Genomic DNA, 18,044 nt, shown 5'->3' with positions numbered 1-18,044 from the left:
TTGTCTGCCGATAATGTTAGTTTCTCCCCAATTTCAGATCACATTCCTGCTGGAACATGTCTGGTTGTTTAGTTTTTGGTTTAAAAGCTTCAGATGCCAATGATGCGTAGACCCAGAAACACTGACCAATGAGAGCAGACTGGGCTTTTTCAGAAGGATTTTAAAGAGACAGCTCTACAACAGAGAGTACAGGTGCTGCAACCATGGGCCGTATATGAAAAATAAAATAATAACAATCTCCCCTTCTTATACAAACAGAAATGCACATAAACAGATTATGAAGTCTTTAATAAACAAAGGATTTGAATATGAAGTACGTTGAAAAACTGAAGTGATTATAAAAGAGAAACTGAAAGAATTGATTTTGAGACAAAAAACTGAAAGCCCTGTATAATCCCACCTTGAAATAGATACTTTCCACTGCTGGTGTGTGGTGCTGCTCTGTAGGCTGCAGGAGGAGGAAGCAGGGGGTTTACCAGATTACCAGGGAGTTCCCCTCCTCCCTTCCACTCAGTGTAGCTGTTGAGGAACTTCACTGGAAACTTTTTTACTTTAACTGCTGATGAGGTGACAGCAGTGCTCTTTTTTTTTTTTTTCCTTGAAATAGCAGTAGAGCTGATGTGGAATGAGTAAGAGGTACAAATGAATACTGTGGGTATCAGGATGTCCTTTTCCTCAATCAGTCATCCTACGTATTCAAACGGCTTTTTACCCTAAGGATGCTCCCGTATGACTTGCATTATTTTTCAGCTCATATGAAAGGCAGAAATTTGGGCAACCAATTTCCTACCAATTACCAAAGTGGGAGAAGGAATCCACTGCCACTAACCCTTCAGTGATGTTATTTTGCACTTAGTTCAAGAAAGTCTTAGACCACACAACAACAGGAAATGAAGAAACTTAAAGCCTGTTAAATCTTTAGAATTGTATGAATTCTTAATGTCTTTCAGTGGCTTTAAACACATAAAAGGTGACACTATAAAGTTTGTAGCTTTCTCCGTTGCATGGACGGTAGGCTAGTTGTAGTCAGGTATGATTCACACATTTTGGTGACAAACAGAGTGTATTTGGCCATACTGAATTTTGGCAAAAATGTTCAAAACATATCGAGCATAGGGATGGACAGCCGCAGAGCAAGTGGATAATGCTAGATGGGAGGTTTAAGAGGTTTTTTGGAAATTGTGAGACATTTTATTGGCTGTTGTAAATGTTGACTACAGGGCAACTTTTCTGAGCTACCAAGTTACTCAAAACATTTCATCACGTGAATTTTATATATTTCAGCGGAGCATTCCATGCAAGAATTCCACCTTGGCTTCATCTTAAGCATTGACAATGATACACCACAGTTGCCCAAATTAAATTTTAATACCAAAAGTCTAAACTTTTCCTCGACGGCAGCAAGCCAAGGCTCCTTCCAGAGACTTTACCAATGTTATTGTTCATCCCTTTGGTATACAGCAACACAAGTCAAGCTAGGTTTACGGTAGGCCGCAGTGTTCCCGCCGCGATGTGCGCGAGCTATAAAAAGACATCACAACAGCTGTCGTTTCCAGCGCGAAGGCGCCGCAAGTTGTCACGGCTCGTGGTCGTGCACCTCTGAACGCTACGCTTTTAGTTCAACATGGTCAGCTAGAAGACTGGTCGAGCAGGTTCGCCTCTCTACAAACATCTGTATGATTCTTCATGCACAGACCACTGGGAGTCAAACAGCCCTAAATATGTGGTCAGAGAGAGCCACCACACTGGGAAAAGAAGAACCATTTTGTGTGTGTGTGTGTGAGTGTGGAAAAACATTAGATCACTTTGTCAAAGCTAAAAATAGGCATTTATAGAAAAAGTGTTTTTAACAATGTTTGAGGCAGACAATTTCGATTTGGAGATAAACGACAGTCAGGTTAATATTTAGAGTAAATAAATGTAATGTTTGGCGGTACGTCAATGTTTTACTGTTGCCAGGCAGCCTGCTTTCCTTTACTTCGCTTTCTTCTTCTTTTCTACTACTTCTTGCTTATTCAGCTTTTTAAGGCCCAAGTGCCGACAGCGAATCACCTTTTTGAGGGGCTTAACATACTCAAAAACTCAGCAAACTTTGCACAGGCATCAGGCCTGGTGAAAAATTTGATATTTTAAGGGTTTTGTAGATAGGCATGACAAAATGGCTCGCTAGCGCCCCCTACAAAACGTAATAATTGAGCCCCTGCAGTACGTTTCATGTAGACTTAGAAAATCTGGTACACATATGTATCATGTAAAGACGTACAAAAAAAGCTTATTGGAGCAATGCTGTAAACCCAACAGGAAGGCCATTTTGAATTGATTGTACAAAATTTGTGCGTTTTTGGCCATTTCCACATGTCGTACTTTAACAAACTCCTCCTAGAGATTTCATCTATCGACTTCAATTTGGTCTGTGCCATCTTAAGACCTTAAAGATGAAAAGTTATTAAAAGCTTGAGTTTTCGTCATAGGGCCTAACTGTGGCGGGGCAGCCATTTTGTGCGTTTCGCCATTGAAACAGGAAGTGGGTGTAACTTGAGTGTACATTGTAGGAGTACACCCCTATATATGGGCGCGCACTCTACAAGGTCAGCTACCCAGGAGCCCACTTATTCAGCTTTTGTTCGCACGCCCCCTGATGTCTGGAGAATATTGCATCGAACAAAGTGTTGACCATAAACGTATCTGTGCATGCTTGTAGCGATCGTGCCATCTACGTATGCTCACACAACAATGTCGCGCGCCAGTATATCCAAAGCTTTAGACTGGTAAATTTAAGTGTGTTGTATTATGTGTGTAATAATATTATGTGTGTTAATCACCTTACAAAATGTAGTGGTATCTAACCAGAGAGCTTCAGTTTCTTAAGAAGAGAAAAGGTCCTAAAGAAATAATGAAGGTGCTATTTGGAAGGGAAAACATAAGTTCAAAAAAGAAGAAAAGTTCAAGGCACTCTTCTGGCGAACAGTTAAACGTTTTTTAGACAGCTATTTAATGTTGAAATTACTAGTAGGCTCCATGTTAAAATAAGGCTGAGTAACAACCCACACTTAGCTACACAATGGGTAAAAGAAAAGCCCTAAAGAAGGCTGTTTGTGAGCCCCCACTACCAATAGCACTCAGAGATCGTTATCTCAAAACATCTGCAAATATTACTGAGTGGCATGATACCACTAAGGTTAGTTTGAGTAAGCATGTTACAGCCTCTTCCGCAGTACACAGTAAGAGGCCATACAACACTGTGGTTGTTTTGCGCTGTGGTTGACAGTTCATTGTGCTGCAACTTCCTGCCCACCAGCATCAGTTGATGCTTTCATCTAACCATTGCCAGTTGCTGCGTATAGCTAACTTTTTTTTTTTTCATTTATTTATTTATTTTTTTTAACATTTTTTAGTTCCACATTCTAGTTCTAATGCAATCAATACATCCCTCGCACACTTATTTTTCTCTTTGAATACATTTTTTATTCCAACATTCTTACAGCACCACAGGCACCATGGCATTATTTGAAAATGTCGATAAAAATTACACTGACAAACAGCTGATCAATTTCTATTTCAATAAATAATCAAATAAATTATGTATAAAATCCAGCACAAATACAGTTGTGAATGAGAACATACCATAATAAATAAATAGATACAAAAATAAAATAAATATGATAATGTTAAGTTGAATAAATACATCTTTAGAATACACTTTTGTCAGCCTGTAGTGACACAATAAATACTCAGTAGTTATAGTAGGTCTACATTTGTACAAATGGCAGCTTGAGCATTGCAGTACAGAAAAAGGTAGAAGTACATAGTACATAACATTATTGACCCATAGAGGTATCTATGGTAAACATTACTTTACAGTGAGCTCATCAAGCTCTACAGATGACATAGATTGGTTTACTTGCAAACTTGAAATGTCTTGTTAAACGTTTGCATGGAAAGTCTACTGTATACTCACTGTTCCATTGACTGTTTAGTGCAGTGTAAACCTTTTATGTGTACATTCATATCTTCACTTGTTGCCATCAGTCACCTGTTCTCACAAGGCAAACACACCAAAGAAAGTCTTCCCTTGGTCATCCTCCAGACCCTGCAGCATCTTCTCTTCCATCACCGTCTTGAGTCTGTCCCCTCTCATCAGGTTGAACACAGCTCCCATATACACGGCCGAGAACCAGCTCCCCTCCTCGTCCGGGTCGCTGCTGGCTTTCATTTGGCAGGCAGTACGGACAGAGTGCAGGATGGTCTGGTAGGACTTGGTGGTGTCCCTCCCCCCATACGAGCTGGACCAGCGCTTCACAGTGTGGCTCAGGTGGACCATGGGCTTTGAGGTGGTGTCATCAGCATCGCTGCTGATGCAGTTGACCCGAAAAGACGCTTGGCTGTAAACAAAGTAGAGGCCAGTTCGAGGAATCACAATTTCGTTGTCGTTGAGTTCTAGCCCTCCTTGAAAGTGGGACTGGTCCACCCCGTTCTTCCATTCCACTGAGGTTTTCCTTTTAGGGTTGTATTCTCCTGTTGAAGAGTATGCAGAGATGGGGATGGAGAAAATTAGAATTGACAATTAAGACATGAAACATTTAGAAACAGGTTTAAAACATTTTCCAACAAGGACAGAAAGGATTCCAAGGAATGTTATTAGCCATCATAATGCAATGGAAATTTGTCTTTGATCTGGCTCAAAAATAAATAACAGTAATTTCTGATTAATTGCATTACAGTAAATGAAAACATTTCTCATTTTGCTGTTGAGCCCTACCACATCCATGGCACCCACCTAAGAGACTAGAATTGCTTTAATGGGCCCTTAAAAATGTCTTAATCCCTAGAAGTTGTTCCAGAACCCCATGAACATGCTCAAGAAGCCATGAAATGTTCTTAAGAACCCAAAGAACCTCCTCAGGAAAAAACATATTTAGGAAGTCCTTGGGGTTCCTGAGGAAGCCAAAGATCCCCTCAATTAAAAAGCCTAGAACTTCGTTAAAGAACACTAACTCTAACCGTAATGCCTCAAAAACCGTTGGTTTAACAACTACTGGACTAAGAAAACCCAAAGTCAAGATTCTACAGAGTGCCAGTCCAAAGTAATTAAAAATATATCTGTTATTCATTTTCTGACATTGTGCTTATTAGCCCCAGGTATTCTTTGATACTGAATTAATTGCTTTTTTTACCTTCTAAATGAATGGCCGCTCTGACATTTGAAATTTGCCTCAATGTGTGGTGAAGATCTGAAAAAAAGAGAAGACAGAGGTTCATAAAGTGGGGATTAACACAACAGTTTTACTTTTGACTTTTAGAATAATTGTTTAAACAGGGGTAAAACTGTTGAATTGATTTGGCAACAGCTAAAGAAAACTGCCTGGACAGTGTGACAAGATCATCTTATTATCAGTTATAAGATGTGAAAAAGCCATCAGTATCAATTAAAAGTACTAATATTGATCTTTTGAGAAAATTAAGAGAAAGTTCTCACCAAAATTTTCTTCATCATGTCCTGGGTCCTGTTTTAAGAAGAGAAGCATAGAAGAACGGTTAGAATGGCTGGGTTCAGGTGAGTTGGGCCACTCGCTGTTAGAGACATTTGACCCATTAATAATGCAGAGACTAATCTTCTACTAATCTTAGACTTGCGTTCCCACCTTGGCATGCCTGTTGAAGACGAGGACAGCAGCAGCAGCAACGGCGAGGCAGAGTGTGAACAGCAGCAGGGCTGTGGTTAGCTTTGAGCTGGGTTTGACTCGCAGTGTCTGTGTCCTGGCTTCTGTGTCGACAGCTGCGTCCAGTACTACCTTGCATTCCCCTTCCATTGTTTTGAATGAGTTCCTTCTTTTACTTCAAGTGCAGCTGAGCTCTTCTGCTGTCTCTCTGGGTGGTTGACTGACACTCAGCGAGTGGCCCTTTTAAAAAGAGTAACCTCCTGGGAAACTCCAGTGATGTCACTCATTGTGAGTGGAGATTTGATGAGGAAGAGAGACCCAAAGCCGGGGAGGATCTTACACACCACACACTCCTACACACATGGCATCTATATGACTGTGTTATCCCATTAGCACATACACACAAACACCCGTAGAAACCCCTTTTACATCTCAGTGCACACACACTCCCACAAGTCTACAGATACTCACACACAGATAAGGATACACAGACAATACACTCCAATTCTGCCATACCGAAATGCACCTACAAAACTCACCTAGTCTCCCATTTACTAAAACTACAACTAAAAATGCACATTGTAGCCAATCTTACCACATTAAATATTGAGTTTTTACATATGTTGAGGTGTACCGGTCATCTCTACGTGGGTCAAATATATGGAAATGGTGTTAAAGTGTGGGTTTACAAGCCACATACACATCATTCAGTTATTCACCAAGGCACTATGCAATAGATTAAAGGAATGAACTGAACTGATGTGTCATTGTTAATATCTGTAGTAGGCCTATATTGTGTCACTTCTCTTTTGTTAAAAATAGACAGATGGTGATGCAGGGCCAGTAGTTCCGCTTAAAGAGTTGTAAAAATCCTAATATAGTACAATGATAAAACAAGTGATGATGCAGTCCAAAAAGGTTTCTGATAGATATTTAGATTGGAATTCAAGAACTATATGTGATAGCTAACCAAAAAACTGTGTAATTGCAGAGCCTTTTTTTACCTGGACTCTATTTCCCTATGCATTGGTGTCTAAGTGATTAATGTGAACAAGAATCTTTGAAATTGGTCTAGTATTGAGCAAGGACGCTGTAACCAGTCAGCTGCAATGTAACCCTGCAGGACAAATGTTCACCATCCACTAAAAGTTCTGTTGTTGCTGCTGACAGACTCAGATTATTATTTTAAGTGTCTGACAGCATTATGGGATGGATCCCTACAGAGATAGACCTTTTAGTTAAAGAGTAAGATCCTTTTAGTTTAACATGAAACAGCCCCGAAATCACCATCACCAAACCCACCAGACTCCATGTAAATAATCAGGACTTTTAGCGTGTATAGAGCCAGCATATTTCCACCAGACTCCATGTAAATAATCAGGACTTTTAGCGTGTATAGAGCCAGCATATTTCCACATGTAAATGGGTGAATTAAGGGTTTATTTCAACCAAACCAGAGTGGTGATTGTTGGAACAGTGGAAAGATGAACCAAGACGGCTTTTGATATTATATATATATATATATATATATATATATATATATATATATATATATATATATATATATATATATGTATATATATATATATCAGCAGATGGAGTTTGCCCAGTTATGGAATTGTAGATATTCAAAATGTCAGTTTTTTCTGAACACTTACTTATCCATAATGGCTTGAAATTTAATTCCTTTTGGGCATGTTATGCCTTTATTACAGAGATGTCAGCAGAGAGATGACAGCAAACAAGGGTAGAAAGAGGCGGGGAATAACGACAAGCATCACTGGCTGGACTTGAGATTGCTGCTAATGGGATATGTCTTAAACCCCACAGTCACTAGGGCAATCATCAAAGATGAAAAATCATATATATTCAGTCATATTCATTGACTGGGATCAAGGTCTTTGTGGAAAATAAAAATACAGCATAACGAGAAAAAGGGAAACTGATAAAACATGTTTTATCAGTTCATGATGAATATAGTTATTAAATAATACCTTTTCATAGTGATTGAGGTTAACATGGTGTCTACGACAACATCACAGAGAAACCATAATTGGCAGTGACAACTCAGATGAGTAAGAATGAGCATGGATGTTAAGTATGCGTGGTAGAGTTAGTCAGCGATTGACTCAGATCAATGAACATCAATACTAGCTCGGATTGTTGCCATATATCTCATGTTGAGGGTAAAGAAGATCAAAAGTTAAGGTAAGATTGAGATAACTGCAGGTTGAAAAATGTGGATGTGTAAAATAGCTGGGACTTTATCATTACAGGCAACCCGCAGCCTGGAAAACATCCTCCTACGTTTGCTGCTATAACAGTCAACTGCAATATGCCACACTTTACATTAGACATTGCGCTTTCATATAAGAGTAATATATAACTAGCTATATGCGTTGAGAAAGCAAAACTAACATACACAAATACATCCTTCCTACACTATTACTTTAGTGTGAAGTTGGATTGACTTCCTGGCAGTGCACATACACCCCCAGACATGTGGAATCAAGTCTATAGCTGTTTTCACATAGATAAATGATAATCGCTTTGGCAGAAATCCTAGATTTGAAATATGACCAAAGCCCAATCATTATTAGCTCCCTGGCCCCAGGCCTATCTGCCACCATATTTCATGAAAAGATGTTTTTTAACCCACGAGCCTGAAAAAACAAACCCTCTTGGTAGAGATTATGTATAATATATATGAAAAGGGATAATTTGATCATACACATTTTACAGTTTCAATTTCATTTGTTTATGTGTTAAGGTTGCCTAAATAGAAGCAGTTGTCAAATTAAGGAGGTCTTGTGGTTGTATCACAAATCTCATATCTACGATGTGACTCCATCATGGAGGATCAGACTTCTCATTCTTTATGGTAACGACACTCCTTTAGCAGCCACATTCCATTTCTACAGAAGATGAGTCTTGTACTCAAAATATTATTTAGGTGGAGTATCACCTTAAGGTGTTGAATTAGATCACTGATGGTATATCAGATAAGATCACAATATATCTTAAGCTGACGATCAGACAGGCTGTAAACAGTTAACAACACTTAGGATATATTAGCTAAAACCACTTTATTGGAGGAATAAAACTCCAAATAAATGTACCTCAAATGTCTAGTAATACCACATTGCATAGGACAATTATGTGCACACAAGTACTGTAGGTCAAATTTGGAGCAGTTTGTGTAGTTTTACTGTTGGCCTTTGTTTTCTCTTCCAAATCAATTTGACTAACTGGTGATTAGTTTCAAAGCTGTATCTGACTGCTTGTGTTTCCTGCTTTATCTGAGGTCAATGTTAATATTACTGATAGGAATAATGGCCAAAAACAAGGTAGGCCTACACATTTCAAAATTTGTTTTAATCTGCAATACGGGTGTCGCCATCTTTTTGCAACCGGATGTGACCATTTTTGACAAGAGGGTGTAGCTGAGGAGAATGACGAGGCCAAGCCAGCGTTGTTTATGGTTGCAATGGAGCTACGCTAAGCTAAACGCTAAAGTTGTTGAGTTTCAACCCTTCTGAATGAGTCATCCAGCGGAGATTTACTGGCGGTTAAACACAGATCTCCGGATATTAGCGCCATTCATCTGCATGTACGGCAGAACAAACTTTCCCTTAAGTTACCAGCTAACACTAGCAGTAGCTAGCTAGCTTGGTTGGTAGAACGCTGAACATAAAGACATTTCAAGTTGACGAAAATGTTCCAGTTAACGTTGCTGAAGTGAAAATCCACAGTGAGAGGGTCAGAGTTTGAGATGAAAACATGGACAACAGCCAAAAACAAGTTGAGGTCTATTTTAATGTCCCCAGTGTTAGCATGGTTAGCATTGCTAAGCCTCTGTTCTGATTGACAGGTCCTAAAGCATCCCCTGCTTTATCGTCTATTTTAGAATAAATGGGACCATCTTCGATCCCACCCTCTTCTTTGTACCGCATGTCAACCACGTCACCAAAACCGCCTTCTTTCACCTTCGTAACATTGCACGCCTCTGCCCCTCTCTGTCCACCACTGCAGCTGAAACACTCATCCATGCCCTCATCACCTCCAGACTGGACTACTGCAACAGCATTCTTTACGGACTACCAGACAAATTCACCAACAAACTCCAATACGTCCAGAACTCAGCTGCCCGCCTTCTCACTTCCATCCGCCGCCGAGACCACATCACCCCTGTTCTCCACAACCTCCACTGGCTCCTGGTCAAACACAGAATCAACTTAAAAATACTTCTCCTCACATACAAAGCACTTAATAACCTTGCCCCTCCATACCTCTCCGACCTCCTCACCCGCCACACTCCCGCCCGCCTCCTCAGGTCCGTCGATGCTAACACACTCAAGACCGCCAGGACTAAGCTCTGGACGACAGAGCCTTCTCAGCTGCTGCACCCATCCTCTGGAACGCCCTCCCCGACCACATCAAACAGTCAAGCACCCTACCATCCTTCAGACAGGCCTGTTTCCTTTTCTTTTTGTCTGTCATGTAACCTTGTCTACATACTTTGTCTGTTTAGTCTGTTTTGTTTTGTCTGTTTGTAACCAAAACTGTAAAGCATCTTTGAGTGTCTAGAAAAGCGTTATAAAAAATAAATGTATTATTATTATTATTATTATTATTATTATCATTTACTAAATGAACATCATGCTGTACTGAAGAAGACTTGAAACTAGAGATTGAGACCATAAACTCATTATGAAAATGTTTACTGAGGTAATAAATCAAGAGAGAAGTAGGCTCATTTTCTCATAGACTTCTATAGAAAGAGACTTCTTGTTGGAGCCAGTGGAGTCTCCCCCTGCTGGAAATCAGATAGAATGCAGCTTTAAGGAGCTGCAGCATTGGCTTCACTTTTCAGGCCCGGAAGCTTCGTCCAGTATTTTTACAGTCTATGACCACAAATCTAAAATGGCCACTGAATGTTGTGGTTCTGCTGGAATTTCCAGATGTAATAAATCTGTTCAAGCTAAATGACATGAGAAGCATTTGAGTTGGATTGGAATATGTATAAATATTCTGTCTAATAGGACAGCACAAAAACTGTTCAGAAAGTATTCTTACATTGTTTAAACAGTGGTAGTGAAAATGTGGGCACTCACACACACACTGACCAAAACCACAAGACTGTATTCAAACCTGAAAATTAGGAGGCAATTGTGTCATGGCAGTGATGTACACCAACAGAATATACATAGCCATATATACAGCCTACTGTAGCAATTTAAACAGGAAGAATAAACAGAAATAAATGAAGGTGTTACTCGACATTATTTCAGGAAGACAACTAAACTTGATCTTCCAGTGAAGGAGACCTCAGTAGAAGGGAAGCATGCCCGACAATAAGAAAACAGGAAGGATGTGTGAAAGAAATATTTCCCCCGCCTTATGTGGTCTACAGCTCACTTTCATTACATTTACTTAAGTTTTTGCATCTCATTTTGCATTACAATTTTTTTTTTAAATTGTCAAGAGAAAAAAACTCCCCTCATGTGTCAGGACATCACCCTGCTCTTGACATGTTTTCTGTTTCTATATCTGCCACAAAAAGCAAACTCCCTTCATCTAAATACAACTTGATAGCTTCCTCATTACATGATGAGAGCATTATGTAGACTGAAAAAAACTCTCTGCTAGTAGGAACAATATGTAAAGATACTGGGCTACACAATGCATATCTGGTTGCTCACACAATTACAACTTGATCACATCAGTTATATTGTAGAGTCAAATTTACATTATCAGGCAGCTTCAGTTTTAAACCAAGAACTCTTTTGTGGACAGTGAACGTAGTTATTAAAAATAATTCCAGGCACCACCTACTGGAAGGACACCTTGACGTTGGCTGAGGTGTATGTTTTTTATGTTGTTTGTGAGGCCCTTAACTAAGACCAACAAGTCCTCCAAACCATACGACAAAATCAGTCTGAACATGTCAGGTCGGCCAAAATGAAGGCCGACGGCTCCTCCAACGGACAACGGCACGGAACACACCGAACAGACTCGAGTCACCGACCTCGCCAGACTGTCCAACGGCCGATTATCGGCCCGGTGTGTAACTGCCATAAGACAATTAATTAAATCATGAATCTTGAACACACTGGAGGGCTTATAGTATCCCATCTGTGTCTGGGAGGGGCCTTGGGTTCCTACTTTCAGACAGCATTTCCTTGAAAGCATGTGTGTTGCACTCAGTTGTACCAAAAAAGTGACAGTAGTTGTGTGAAAAAAGAAAAAAAGAGCTTGACAGAAATTTCAGATCCTAGCTACTGTATCACCTGTCGATTTCAAAAAATGAAAGAACCCAGGTTTTGACATCAGAAAGGTGTCCTGCTTGGTGAAGCTGAAGTGAAACAAGTACATTTTCCTACTTTCTCTTTACCTCAGTCTAATCAAATTCACGGTTTTGTTGATTTACATTCATATATGCTGGCCTGTGCATTGTACGTTTACTTCCTTCAACCTAACCCTTTCTGGGTGTGGGGGGGCAAGCTTCCCCTTTTTGCTTGTTCACCTCAGATACAGGTAATAACTTATATATCTGGCCTACTGTCAGTCTACAGAACGTATTTTAGGGGAAATGAGCAGTGCATCACTCATACAACAGTGCCAACCACATGAAAAGGTGACAATGTGGAGGAAGATGATTTTGTCATGATAAGGGAAGTTGTTAAAGGGCAGAAGGGGAGAAACCCAATGTTTTCCCTTCTTGATTTGATTCTGTTTTTAACCCCTGAAAAGTGAGAATAATTTTACTAAAGAATGTTGGTGACTAAAATTCCTTTTGTTAATTGTAGTTTTGGGCATCTAGTCAGATTCTAATTTTGATAGAGCCAATACAACATATTTCTACAATACATGGCCAGTGAAGTGTATGTGTGAACATGACAGCTGTGTGATAGTTCAACATGAATGTGATGGCATGGGCAGTGACATTTTTGGACTCTAAATTGGTTCATAGTAGATCCAAGATGACTGCAGCACAGAGACAGGCAAGCGTACACCTTCTGGGACATGTTTTGGAGTGATTATACAAAATATAATTGGTCATGATGAATAATAAATTAGCTGAAGCAATGCAGGCATGTATAATTCCGAATCACTGTATCTTTCTTCTTTTTGTGTACCAAGGGTGCAAAACAACAAGCGTAAAGCTGCCACTGATTTTGTTAGACCTCACTTAAAAATCATTTTAATTCATTTTTATTGTTTGCACTTGTCAATGGTATTAAATACTCCTTATTATAGCTAATTATTATTATTTCTCGGATTAATACCTTGTACCAGTGGTTTTCAATTTCTCGTTATATCATCCCTTTTTATATATTTATAGCCTACATTATAAATAAATATGAGAGTGTAGGTAATTTCACATGTTAATTGCATGCTAATAAAATGTATTTTATTTAAATTACATATGTTTTTGCAGAATAACATCAGAGAGTAAAATGTAAGGAATCAGGCCGATGCAGGGAATATCCTCATCTCTGACTATTCCGGGCTATTCCTGCTCTGACCATACATGTGATTATTCAGATGATCACTGCTCTTGTATCTATCTATCTTGCTGTAATGCTAAAGTCGTCTGATTCAAACAGAAACTGTGACCCTCTTCCATTGAGGAAATTAAAACACAAAACCATTCCATATGATTACAAATGATTTTAGTCACATGGGACACCTGTTAGCACATGCATTTGAGATAATGTGATGTGGTGGTTTTGGAAAATAAAAAAAACACCAGAGTTATGCAACAGCGGCTGGCTAATGAGGCAATGCAGGATTCCCATTGAACATTCCATCTGTCTGGGCCTGGGAGACTGGAGGAGGGTTAGGAGGGAGAACGAGAGGTCTGGACTTTTGTAGAGGTGGATGAAACCTGGTAGAAAGAAACTCTACGTGGAACCTGTGGTTTCCTGTCTCCTTTTCTAGGGTGAACTACTGAGCTGTTGCGTATGCAGAATGTTTGTTCCACATTCATGGAGGAGGGGTTTATGACATAACAGTTTGACACATATTTTAAAGGTCCCTGCTAACATATTTGGACTGAAGCTCAATTCAATTCACTGTTTTAATTTGGTTATTTCTAAGGAAAAAACATAGGACAAAAAAAATCTGTAGTTAAAGTAGAAACTTTTCTGGAAAATTAAGACTGTCATGGGACACTATACTTTCCCATAAACCCCAGGATTATTCCACTATTACTACTTCTGCTTATACCACTGCTGCTTTCATTAATGCTACTGCTGATAGTCCTTGAACATAGACTTATATTTGCATTTGATCAAGGAGTTGCATAGAGACCTTGAGAAGTAGTGCCAAATTTCCTCGTAACTACACAAGAGTAACACTGAAGTAGTAGTTTCAGTGGCTCCGCCAGGGATTTTTTCTATAGGGTTGCTTGACTTTTCAATAAGGGTGCTCTGACATTTAGGGTTTCCCATTACATTACAATGCCGTAAGGTGAGATATTCAGCTCAAGAGATACAGATGTAAGGTTCAAAAGCCTGCCTACGTTAACACACCTCTAAATATAACATTTTACACAATTATGCCACGGCAGACAGACACATATTTGTGCACATTTCAGCCTCAGATTCTGAGATCACAAACTCATACTGAAAGTTACCAACACTGAGCATCGCAATATAGATAACTATAGGGAATCAGAATCTGTTCCTCAACCATCAAATGCATTAAAGCTATAGTACGTAGTTTCTGTCTCCCCATGAGGAATTCTAAGTAATGACAACAAAACTGCCGTTACATCCACATGATACAAGACTTCCGTGATCGCGCAACACACCCACCCCTCCTTCACACAGTTGCTAGTAACCAAGGAGGACACGGAGGATTAAAAAAACATGATGGACTCTTCAGAAGAGGTCATTATCTTCACTCGAGCATCTGCGAGGGAAAGTCACCGGATGCCACAATCTTCTGAACATAGTCATACTGAGAAATCCAGAGAGTTGTGTGGAGCTGATAGTCTGAATTAGCTTTGTAGCAACTTATTTGACAATGGCTTGAATGTAACGGAAATTCATTAATATCAAAACGTTACGCACTAAAGATTTAAATGTATAATAGGCAACAGAGAAAAAAATATCATGTACTTACCAATCTTAAGAACCAATCACTTACCATCCTCAGCAGCAATCACAGGCAGTCTCCAGCTTTTCTTGGTCCTAGTCAGTAACTACTAGCATTGTGTCTACACCTTCATGAGACCTATTAACATCAGCTGTATTATCCCTATTAGGTTCACTATCACTTTCGTTATCAGGTTTTGATACAGTCTCCACCTATGGTCTCCACAGACTTTGTCACTGCTTCTCTCGGCATTGGAAAATAACAAAATGTTTGAAGAGTTTCAATCTGGTTTCCGAAAGTATCAGAGCACTAAGACTGCTCTGCTCAAGGTCACTTACAAACTGGCTGCTGATAATGCCATATGCCCAGTCCTTGTACTCCTGGACCTTAGCACAGCCTTTGACACAAGCGATCATAGCATCCTGCTAGACAGACTGAGGCACTGGGTGGGGATGATGACATGATCACTTGAGGTCTTTTTTTAAGCCGCCAGCATCTGTTTTACATTAAGACTCTATGGACTAAACCATGTTTTCAAAAAAAGTCCTAAGAGCTTTTTGCAAACGGCAACATTTTGTTTCTGCAGCTCAGGGCGTCTTTTTGAAGTAGAAAAAAGTTCTAAAAGCGTCAAGCACTTTTTTGACAGCTGACCAATGACCAGTGGAGTAGCGAGTTGTTGAGCTCACTTAATAACTGCCTTTCTGATGTTAAAAGCTGGATGTCAAAAAAATGTCTTCAGCTGAACTTCAACAAAACAGAGATCCTTGTTTGGGTCCCAGCAAATGGCGAAACAAATTCTGTCTTCAGCTGGTCCTCTATTGTACAACATCAGGCCTCGCACCCTCATATATTGCTGACCTCCTGGTACCATACATGCCTGTACGTCTTTTGTCTGTTCCAGAGACCCGGCTTAAAACAAAAGGGGCAGAGCGTTTGCAGTCACAGCCTGAGGCTCTGGAACAATCTGTCCGAGGATATCAGGCATCTCCAGTCAGTGATCTCCTTTAAGTCTCTTCTTAAAACGTACTTTTATCAAAGAGCCTTTCCTGATTTTATTTCAGCTTGAACCTCCTTTGAACTATCTTTTATTCTTGTTTAATGTTTGTCCTATTCTTACCTACACTTTACAGGTTTTTATACACCAAATAGTTTTTATTGTTTTGTGAAGCACTTTTTATTATTATACATTTCCAAAACATTGTGCTCTGGCTAACAGGAAGTGAAAGTAAGGTCAAAAGTGCAATGTGTGCTGCGCTCATTGACTAAATCATATCCCCTGTGTTGGCTTTATGTTTTTAGTATAAACATAATCTGTTTGTTTAATCAATTCATTTATACATTTTTCAAATTAAAGTGATAGTATTCACACATTAAAAAATAAATCACAGAAATTTCTTGAGGGTGCTATGGCTATGCTAAGGGTAGCTGCAGCACCCCCAGACCCCTCCCTGGCCCCATCTGTGTGGCCAAATATAAAAGACTGGATGACACTGTGCATATCTTAAAGCTGTGCTGATCAATATTTATTACAGTATAGTAACAATGGATCAAATGACTGTGTAATGTGGAAGGTGTCACTTGTGGTGAATTATCACCCATCTCTACAGTTTTCACTTTGAAAGGGATTTTTTGCCTCAGTTAGAACATAGTGTGGGTTTTACTGCCCACATGTTCTGCTCTCATAACTCATTTATGCAGCAGGCAGCTGTTTATTTGAAGAAAAAACAAATAATTTAAGAAAATGTTCAATTGTGTTCAAGAAGCTTGACCTCAGTGTTCCTCAAAGTGTGTTTGACCATGTTAGCTAGTGAGCGTAATGGAGCATGCAGCCGCTAAAAGGCAAGGGAATATATTTAACTTATATTCATCTGGTGGCCAGAAACATGACTCAAAATATTCTCAAAATATTAATGTTGAAAATAGGCAACTGTTTCACATTTTACAAGGTAAAAACCGTAGCCTGTAAAACTAATAGACGTAGCATCTGTGACCCATTGGTTTGTGGACTGCCATTTTTACCCTTTCGATTGAGTCATAATTAAGTGGGTTGGATTTTAGATTTCTTAACGGGAAGATCACAGAGAGTGAACGTTAATGGCATTTTATCTGAGTCGCTATGCTCCTATGGCTCCCCCCCAGGGCTGTGTCCTCTCATCCTAACTTTTTTATCCTGTACACAGAAGTCAGAAGCAGAGTATGAGTGCGTGCCCTGACAGTACCTAGGTAAGGACTACTAGCCAGTCAGAAGCAGAGTATGAGGGCGTGCCCTGACAGTACCTAGGTAAGGACTACTAACCAGTCAGAAGCAGAGTATGAGGGCATGCCCTGACAGTACCTAGGTAAGGACTACTAGCCAGTCAGAAGCAGAGTATGAGGGGGTGCCCTGACAGTAGCTAGGTAAGGACTACTAGCCAGTCAGAAGCAGAGTATGAGGGCGTGCCCTGACAGTACCTAGGTAAGGACTACTAGCCAGTCAGAAGCAGAGTATGAGGGCCCTGACAGTACCTAGGTCAGGACTACTAGCCAGTCAGAAGCAGAGTATGAGGGCGTACCCTGACAGTAGCTAGGTAAGGACTACTAGCCAGTCAGAAGCAGAGTATGAGGGCGTACCCTGACAGTACCTAGGTAAGGATTACTAGCCAGTCAGAAGCAGAGTATGAGAGCGTGACCTGACAGTAGCTAGGTAAGGACTACTAGCCAGTCAGAAGCAGAGTATGAGGGCGTGCCCTGACAGTACCTAGGTCAGGACTACTAGCCAGTCAGAAGCAGAGTATGAGGGCGTGCCGTGCTAGCAGCTAGGCGAGCATTATAACGTGTGTTCCAAAGTGACCACGTTTGTCTCTGAAGTAAAGGCTGGACTACAATAGAGCTGTTTGGAGCAGTTTGTGAACAGTGTTTTCTGTTGGAGATGGTAAGTCCCTTTGGGGTGGACTTTGGGCTTTTTACCTTTGTAAACCTATAACATGCACACAAAAAAAAAAGTAAAAAGTTTTTTGGATTTTCAGCTTCGGTTTTTGGCTATCAAATGTGGGAGGGACCTAAAGACAACAGTGTGGCGAATGCTTCAGAGTATCTTCTCTAATCACCTTTCCATTAATACAACCTGGACTGGTGCAGGGGATAAAGCATGTTTTAGAGACCTGTTCCTGAAGACCATTGTTCAAAGTAAGTTGGATATGTTTTTAAGTAGATGTGTATGGCCTTATGCCATTCAAATGGAATGACAGATCTGTATTTTCTACATGGGCCATCCGGAAGAACCCGGCAACCCAGGATGCC

The 18,044-nt window shown here is 40.0% G+C and overlaps 1 protein-coding gene across 1 annotated transcript; it reads right to left on the bottom strand.

Annotated features, from left to right (window-relative positions):
• Positions 1-3,474: 3,474 nt before the first annotated feature.
• Positions 3,475-6,091, bottom strand: LOC116035910 (tumor necrosis factor-like). The gene is made up of 4 exons (XM_035993411.1): positions 5,643-6,091; positions 5,477-5,504; positions 5,175-5,231; positions 3,475-4,515 (listed from the first exon to the last, which is right to left on the bottom strand). The coding sequence occupies exons 1-4, from the start codon at positions 5,808-5,810 to the stop codon at positions 4,040-4,042; spliced, it is 729 nt and encodes a 242-aa protein (XP_035849304.1). The 5' UTR covers positions 5,811-6,091; the 3' UTR covers positions 3,475-4,039.
• Between the last annotated feature and the right edge of the window lie 11,953 nt (positions 6,092-18,044).

Source organism: Sander lucioperca, chromosome 16 (assembly GCF_008315115.2).
Source record: "Sander lucioperca isolate FBNREF2018 chromosome 16, SLUC_FBN_1.2, whole genome shotgun sequence".
Classification (NCBI taxonomy): domain Eukaryota; kingdom Metazoa; phylum Chordata; class Actinopteri; order Perciformes; family Percidae; genus Sander; species Sander lucioperca.
Note: the sequence above shows the minus strand (reverse complement) of the source record. Positions and strands in the feature narration are given on the sequence as shown.

Coding starts and splice junctions, on each gene's coding strand:
- LOC116035910 (XM_035993411.1), bottom strand. CDS start 5,810: ATGGAAGGGGAATGCAAGGTAGTACTGGACGCAGCTGTCGACACAGAA. Junction 5,505..5,642: donor TCTTCAACAGGCATGCCAAG/GTGGGAACGCAA, acceptor TTCTTAAAACAG/GACCCAGGACATGATGAAGA. Junction 5,232..5,476: donor ACATGATGAAGAAAATTTTG/GTGAGAACTTTC, acceptor TCTTTTTTTCAG/ATCTTCACCACACATTGAGG.